This window comes from Oncorhynchus tshawytscha, linkage group LG06, assembly GCF_018296145.1.
Source record: "Oncorhynchus tshawytscha isolate Ot180627B linkage group LG06, Otsh_v2.0, whole genome shotgun sequence".
Taxonomy (NCBI): domain Eukaryota; kingdom Metazoa; phylum Chordata; class Actinopteri; order Salmoniformes; family Salmonidae; genus Oncorhynchus; species Oncorhynchus tshawytscha.
Window position 1 is genome coordinate 36,555,338 of NC_056434.1, and position 8,286 is coordinate 36,563,623.

At 40.7% G+C, this 8,286-nt stretch overlaps 1 protein-coding gene across 1 annotated transcript; it reads right to left on the reverse strand.

The window, feature by feature from the left end:
- Positions 1-2,999: 2,999 nt before the first annotated feature.
- On the reverse strand, positions 3,000-5,778 carry LOC112252509 (four-jointed box protein 1-like). Its single transcript, XM_024423788.1, has one exon. The coding sequence runs from the start codon at positions 5,319-5,321 to the stop codon at positions 4,038-4,040; it is 1,284 nt and encodes a 427-aa protein (XP_024279556.1). The 5' UTR covers positions 5,322-5,778; the 3' UTR covers positions 3,000-4,037.
- Positions 5,779-8,286: the final 2,508 nt, after the last annotated feature.

Below are 8,286 nucleotides of genomic sequence, written 5' to 3' on the forward strand. Positions count from 1 at the left end.
GTCTAGGGAACAATAACAAAAAGGCCTCAGGGAAAGAGATGGGTTGTGAACAGTGTGGCCAAATAATTTGCATTTTTGCACTCTGGGAGTGGTCTGAATGAGTGGTCTGAATGGGGAGGGGAAAACTAAAAACTAGCTCTTATTGGCAGAGAGGTTTGGAACTCTCTTTCTTATTTGTCTATTAACTAATTTACCGCCTGGTGATGTCACCCGGCAGGCTAAAACTCCATCCCACCAGGATTAAATTTCAGGTGGTCTTTTCAAACAGCTCTTACACTAAAATGGCATATCATAATTTTCACAATTTCACAGTATTATTCCAACCTCATAGTGTGGACATATATATAAAACAGAAAAATCACATTTTTGACTGCACTGGGCCTTTATGACAACCCTTTTAATAACTTTTACATGAGGCTGAATTCAAATTGTGAAGTCAGGACTATTATTAGTTTTGCTCCAATGTAATAGATTTACCATCAATAACTGAACTGTTACATTAGCATCACAAACACAAACCATTGATATTTGTACATGGTGTTATGATATGGTAAGATAGTTACAATAAGCTTATGACACATTTACAGTGCATTTGGGAAGTATTCAGACCACTTGACTTTTTCCACAATTTGTTACGTTACAGCCTTACTGCTAAAATGTCTAAAACCCTGTTTTCGCAATGTCGTTATGGGGTGTGTAGATTGATGAGGATTAAAAAAAATCAATTTTAGAAAAAGGCTGTAACGTAACCATGAAATGTCCCAGATTGATTTAGGCCCTGCCTGATATAGAGAGAATTAGAGGGAGTGACAGAGACCCTATCTCTTCAATCCCTCCCTCTCCCGCTAATGGGACCTACAGTGTTCAATTGACATGTTTCCCTTTCTTTAACCGTTTTTGTAGAAGTGTGAGAGTTATGTGGAGTGTAAACGCAAGCAACAAATGTATCTTTCCACAGGAAATGGTCCCTACTTTACCCTCTCATGTGTTTGGTTAATGTGAGAGTGTTCTCAGTAGACAGGAGAGAGCTGAGCCCTGTAATTGTCTCAGACAGTGGCTGTGTCCGAATACCCATATATGAGAGAGAGAGAGAGAGAGAGAGAGAGAGAGAGAGAGAGAGAGAGAGAGAGAGAAACTCTGAGTCCCAGGGTAACAGGCTCTGAGGGCACTGCATTTCAACAGCACAATGGGTACACTGTAGTGGACGAGGATGGGACAAAGCCCTTTATATGAAAACCTGAGGACTGAACACACAGAACAGGCAAATATTGGACCTGCCATTGTACTCCGCTAAAGAAGGGTTGAATACCAAACATGTGGTCTTGACAACTTCAATTACAATATACTTAGCAAAAAATACAGGAAGATTGGAATGTTACAATGCACATTGAATTGATGAAAGGGGATTGCAATTGTGAATGTCAAAAACAGGTTAACATATACAGTATTCACAGTGTAGCATGTACAACAAATATGACTGGGTCATGACATTAAGCAGTGGTGTAGTGGTTCTTGGAAAAGTGGGTATACTCTAATTTTGCAAAAATATATTTCAAAACGGCCTGCCCAATGAAGGAAAGGCGCCTTGTGTGAACAATGCTAGGTTTCCCTATTTTTTTCAGGTTCTCACTCTCAAAATCTAACTTTTTTAATAGAAAAACTACAAAAATTGGATGTTCTAAGTCCACAACAATGATTAAAGCTGTAATATGTAACTTTTTGGACGACCCAACCAAATTCACATAGAAAGGTGAGTTATAGATCTGTCTTTCTCATTGAAAGCAAGTCTAAGAGGCGGTAGATCTGTTCTTTGTGCGCTATATCTATGCATCCTGTTCTTATGTTTTATTTTTGCATCTTTTACTTTTGGTTTTGTACCCCAGGTTCAAACAGCTGAAAATGTTTGGCTATGGAAAATACATTTCTTAGGTTTAGATGGTACGCTGATTATTTACACTATACTTGCTTGTTTTGTCACATAAACCGAAATTAGGGAACTATTAGAATTTTAGCAACCAAGAAATGGCAGAGTGGTTTCTGCATAGTGCATCTTTAAACCACACCAGGAGACCATTTTTGATGCCTGTGTAAAATCAGTCAAAATATTTGTAGGAGTTTTTTTGTTGTTGCAGTCAACATTTAATTGGGAAGTTTCGGGGGGAAAGCCTTAAAAATGTTCATTCAAATAGCACTAAATTATGAATCGCAAAGATTCAACAAAGACTTTTTCAATAAGTTTAAATATCTTCCAACCCTACTGACTACCGATTCCGTTCAATTCTATGAACCTCTCCCTGCCACAATCATGAGAGCTGCACACTTTGACTGTCTGATATTCCGCTGAAACTATACCGAACAAAAATATAAACGCAACATGAAACAATTTAAGAGATTTTTACCAAGTTACTGTTCAATTGAGGAAATCAGTCAACTGAAATCAATTTATTAGGCCCTAATCTACGGATTTCACGTCTGGGAATACAGATATGCATCTGTTGGTCACAGATACCTTAAAAAAATGGGCCTCAGGACCTCGTCATGGTATTTCTGTGCATTCAGATTGCCATCAATAAAATGCAATTGTGTTCGTTGTCTGTAGACTGCCAATACCATAACCCCACCACCACCATGGGGCAGTAGGTTCACAACATTGACATTGACATCAGCAAACTGCTAGTCCACACGACGCCTTACATGTGGTCTTCGATCCACTGCCAAATTCCCTAAAATGATGTTAGAAGTGGCTTACGGTAGAGAAATTAACATTGAATTCTCTGGCAACAGTTCTGGTGGACATTCCTGCAGTCAGCATGCCAATTTCACGCTCCCACAAAACTTGAGACATCTGTGGAATTGAGTGTAATGATCATGCTGTTTAATCAGCTTCTTGATATGCCACACCTGTCAGGTGGATGGATTATCTTGGCAAAAGGAGAAATGTTCACAAACAGGGATGTAAATTTGTGTAAATTTGTGCACAAAAAAATGTTATGCGTATGGAACATTTCTGGGATCTTTTATTTCAGCTCATGAAACATGGGACCAACACTTTACATGTTGCGTTTATATTCAGTGTAGCTATGTGTGCGGCGCGCATGTGCATATATTTCACATGCTTTATTACGATTGTGTAGGCTACTTTGTGAATAAAGTATCTATTGTACTACATAATTTATATGGCATATACCTTCACTATACTACTTTGTTACGCATCAGTGGGGATTAAGTAGTGAGTATACGCAATGCCCACGGGGGGAAAAGTGGGTAAATGGCATATATCTGCTACCTGCATATATCCCCCACTACACCACTGACATTAAGGCAGAAGATACAATCACAAGACAACCAGATACATGAAAGTGTTTGCAATGACAATTGATTGTACAGTAGGCTAGAGCTTCTATAAAAGGAGTGAGACAGGTGACAAAGTCTACATTATACATTTTTGTGGCAACAAATACAAAACTTTTTAGGAGTAACCTATTAAGGCCTGGTTCTCATTATCAAGCAATCCAGTTTCCTATGGAGATTATTGAACACATTGCACCTTGTGAATACAGATGGTATGAAGTGATTATTCATTATCCCCCCTTACACCACAATAGTTTATTCCTATTAATAAACACAGCTGTGTAGCCTATCAAACTCCTGAGGTTGAAGGCTGACCATTAAACCTAAATAGCTACTAAGATGCATTGGCTCCTAAACAGCTACAAAGATGCATTGGCTCCTAAATAGCTACAAAGATGCATTGGCTCATATCACATTATTCCTGCAGCTATGTTTTGAGGCTGGCTGAAAATAAATTATGACCCATCCTGCACGAAGCCAAAAATCAACGTCAATGTGACTATTTATGCAGACATATAAAGTAGGCAAAACGTTGTTTTCACAAGAGGTAGTTCATCAATATATTAAAAAACTGTTTCAATTGACGCGCATTAATCTAGTACAGGTGTGTGGTTACTGATTTGCAGCACACGTCATTCTGTGGAGCAGATGCCAGATACAGAACCTCTAAATGAGAGGAATGAAAACTAAACGCCCAGCTGGTGGTACTTCACCTTGCAATGCAATATGTGTTTGTATAATCTGTTTATTCGACTCTGTAGTACTCCCGCATGTTCATCAGAGAGAAACCCCAATTCCGGAGACAATGGTTCGCTGTCTCTGTATAGCTCGAGCAGCCGAGTCCTGGTGTCCCTGCGCCGGTGCAGTTCTATAACACGCTGTACTGTCCTCTTTCTGAACACACACACCGAGTCCAAGACGGTGCTGTGGTACTTCTCCCACATATCCAGTACACGGTAACCGTGCACAAGCCCTGCCTCGTTGTCGATGAAAACCAGGTCGCCACGGGGTGTTCTGAGCAGGTTGTTGGTCTCTCTCTCCATCACGCGCGAGTCCCACTGCAGGCTAAAGAGGTTGCTAACGAGCCTGTCGAAGTTAGCAGACAGGTAGTCCAATATTATCAGGTCCGTCCACTGCATTAGCTCGAGCAGCTCCGCCGTCGTCTTGTTCCCGAGCTCCCACCGTAGAGGACGCAGCCCCTTGCTCTCTTGGCGCAGCGGCGCAGGTGTGATTACCCCTGTCAGGTTGGCGACCCACTGGGTGAGCGAGACCACCGCCCGCTCACTCCACTGTAAACCTCCTATTCTTCTTCTCACAGAAGCCCATTGTTCACTGTCAACGTTCAACTGGGCGAGGATGAGAGGCGGCAGATTTGTAATACCCAGCAAACTAGCCAGGTAATAAGTCAAAGTTTCCCCCTGCACCTGGTCCGCGTTTATTCCATAACGCACGCATGCTTTGGATCGGTCCGAAAAAGTGGCCAGTTGATTGGATATTCTCCCACAGCCCGGCTCCAGTCTGACAATCCGATGTCCCCGGGCTCTCCCTCTCCATGCCCGGGCATGTTCCTCACTGAAGCTGACGGGAAACTTATCCTCAAGCCATTCACTCCAAAAAATTCCCTCAACCGGAGAGCCCAATTTGTCCGGGACCCCCCTCCGTGCTGACCCCTTGTTATCTACATTCATATGGTAATCTCTGATTCCTAAAGAGCCAGTTTGATCCGCAACACCAGTGAGATTGTGGGCATCCAGTATGCCCCCTAAATGCAGTCTCTGTGCTCCTGGAACGGCGAGCAAAGCCCGGAAAGTTTTAGCAGAGAGGTCCGGGGATGGCCCAATGTGAGCGGACCCCCTACTCGTTATCTGTAGTCCTGTGTTGTATCTCTCCAATCTGCTCCAGACGTACAATACACTGGCACAAGTGCAGAGAAAGAGAAGTGCAAGTAAATTCGCCGATACAGCCCTCATGGTTACTGAAAGCCGCCCTTCCCTTTGTTGCGACGAGATGACTAGCACATCCCCGACGGCTTCAACTTCAATTATGAACGAGTGTGTGGAATAAGAACTAGGTAGGCTAATCCAAGTGTTGTGAAACCACACCTAGCCAGAGTGCGATGCCTAGCACAGGCGCTGCGTCCCATGCCCCGTTCACGGGCGGAGTTGTACTGTTTGGATCACGGAACCGCCCGTTAATAAGCAACGAGGTTCGCATCTCTGTTCCCGTTGGGTGAACTAAAATCCTTCTCCGTCGATAGGATATGAGCCATGACGCAGTCTTTTCTTTAACGGATCATCTTTTTTTTCAGCGTCTCTCGTTCCGGACAGCAAAGAGCTTTTTCACTCGCTCCACGCGTCTCCATCTCTCCGATCTCCACTGGGTGCTGGTTGAGTTTGATTTGTGGTTGAGTTTGATTTGTGTAGTAGCTTCTGCTCCACAGAGAGAGAGAGAGAGGGGGGGGTTGGGGGGGCACGTGACTCGGGCTGCGAGCTGGTTAGGCTTATCGTCGGAAGTGGTGGGTCATATGGAAGCGTACTTTGGAGAGCTACACATCCAGAGCAAGTGCACGCAACGGCGACTCGCTTTTATCTGAATCAAACCGGTACTTTATTCCATTTTTTCAGTTTTGTAAAAAATACATTTTTACACCATTGGACTATACATTTTGATTTGTCTAACCCTTGTTGGGCTACTAGATTATTCCATAGTTTTGATGTCCTCACTATTATTCTACAATGTAAAAAAAAAAGTAAAATAAAGAAAACCCTTGAATGAGTAGGTGTGTACAAACTTGACTGGTATATATATATACAGTACCAGTCAAAGGGTTAAAAAATGGTTCAATGTATGCATCATATATGGAACCCTCAAAATGGTTCCATATAGAATCCTACATGGTGTAATAAATGCATTATGACTATTAAATAGCAAGATTTTTTTGTGCTAAGAATATAATTTAATAAACAAATAAATAATGTACAAAATACCTGCATAGTTTTTTAGAATTTGTAATTATATGCAAACATAGTTTTGAATTATGCACTGGTGGCCAGGGAGGCATCTCTTTGTTTGAATGATAGCCCATGTCAACTCTGGCTGACTTTTTTCAATACAACTTTGTCCATTAGTTACAGTGCATGACAAAAATGTCTCTTCTGCTCCATTCTCAGTTGTCATCAGCAGCAGCCGAAAGAGAGATCCTCTGCCGCTGATGGTTTTGGTTACTGCCAGACTGAGCAAAACATAATCTTACAAGTAATGTAACGATTAATTAACTAGGTTATTCAATCACCAAGACTTATTATACATAATGTATTACACTATAAATAATGTACACATACCTCTGTCAGCAGCAGCCTTCAAATGGCTTCATGAAACATATTCCCCTCAATTGACTCCACACTGAAATACTGAAATAAAAGTAACAATTAGCTAATTACCAATGTCAGGCTGGGTCTGTAGCTCTATTTGGTATGTCCCATAACAACAAATCATGTTTATTTGAAAGAGTTGGCTAGCTAGCTTGTAAAGTAGAAAATCAAAGTAGCCTAGCTTTTTCTGTTTAACTAGCTAAGTCCACCCATTTTGTCATCAATGAGTTGAAGGGAGACACCCATTCTATGAATTACTATTTATTTTGTTTCAACTTTATGTATCTATCCTATCCACCTCATTTTTTTTACATTACGATGGGCACATCCAAACAATTGAAGTGATGGATTCGACTATTCGATTATTTGAAGGAGTCAATTTATAGAGTATTAAAGTAAAGTAAAGATACGGGTAAAGACATTTTATGAGCCCAAGCCCAACAAAGCTGAAATCATTCTGCCATTATCTTAATATTATTTATATTTTTTACCAATACATAGCTATATGACAGGCTACCGCACATTAAGCACAACAGAAAAACTTAAAAGCAAATATACGTAGCTATGCTCTCTTTTGTAAGTCAATGAAACAATCTCCAATAAGCAACTTTGTTTGAGTATGAACTATATTACAGTATTGTATTATGCTGTATTATATGAACTGTAATTACACACCTGTTTCAAACCATGAGCCTGGGAGAGAACATGTGATGTTGGTGCAGGACATGCAGCCTACAAAGTTACAATTATAGGCTAGCGAATTTGATTTAAATGTTGAAATATAATAGGCCATTACAAAGCTTGTGTCCCACTTAACCAAAACTCAACCTAAATGAAATGTTTTGTTGTCTTGATCTCCATCATTGTAACGACATGCTTGAATAATATTGGTGCTATAATCAGATGCTGATGGCTTAATTTTCTTTCAGGAATATTGAATAAAAAAGAACTCCTACAGCCCAGCGCCTTCTTGCATTCTCTCTTCTTTCAAACTCCCCGGCCAGTGGCTGGGAGTTCTATTCGTTGCTGTATTTAACCTTCAGGAAACAAAAGCTTGCATCCCTCTTCCAATAGTCAGTCTATTAGTATAAGAAATGCAAAAAATATATATTCTTCCTGCGAACTATTCTAGTCTAGCTTTTCCTGGGACTCCAAGAGCTAATGAGGGTTTTTTAAGGAAAGAGACCAGCAGAGCTCATGGTGCGTATTGCACAAGAGACAGAGGCTATAAATTAGAAGCTTATTTCTAGCTGATCATTCTTTAGCTAAATATAAGGCTAATAGAATTGTGTAGTGTTAACATTCTGTATACTCCCCTTGTCCTAAGGGGAAAAAATAACCCGCCTTCACTAAACCCCTAAAATAAAGCAGCTTAATTGAATTTTAAACCCCAAATCTATTTTGCATGAAGAAACAACCTGTCATTCATCACAAACTTGAAATGAAATAACTCATATGGAATCATCTAGTAACCCAAAAAGTGTTAAACAAATCAAAATATATTTCTCAATTGGGTGGAGGTTGGGTGATTGTGGAGGCCAGGTCATTTAATGCAGCACTCCAT

Bases quoted from the DNA above. Each gene is read 5' to 3' on its own strand.
- LOC112252509 (XM_024423788.1), bottom strand. From the start codon at position 5,321: ATGAGGGCTGTATCGGCGAATTTACTTGCACTTCTCTTTCTCTGCACT.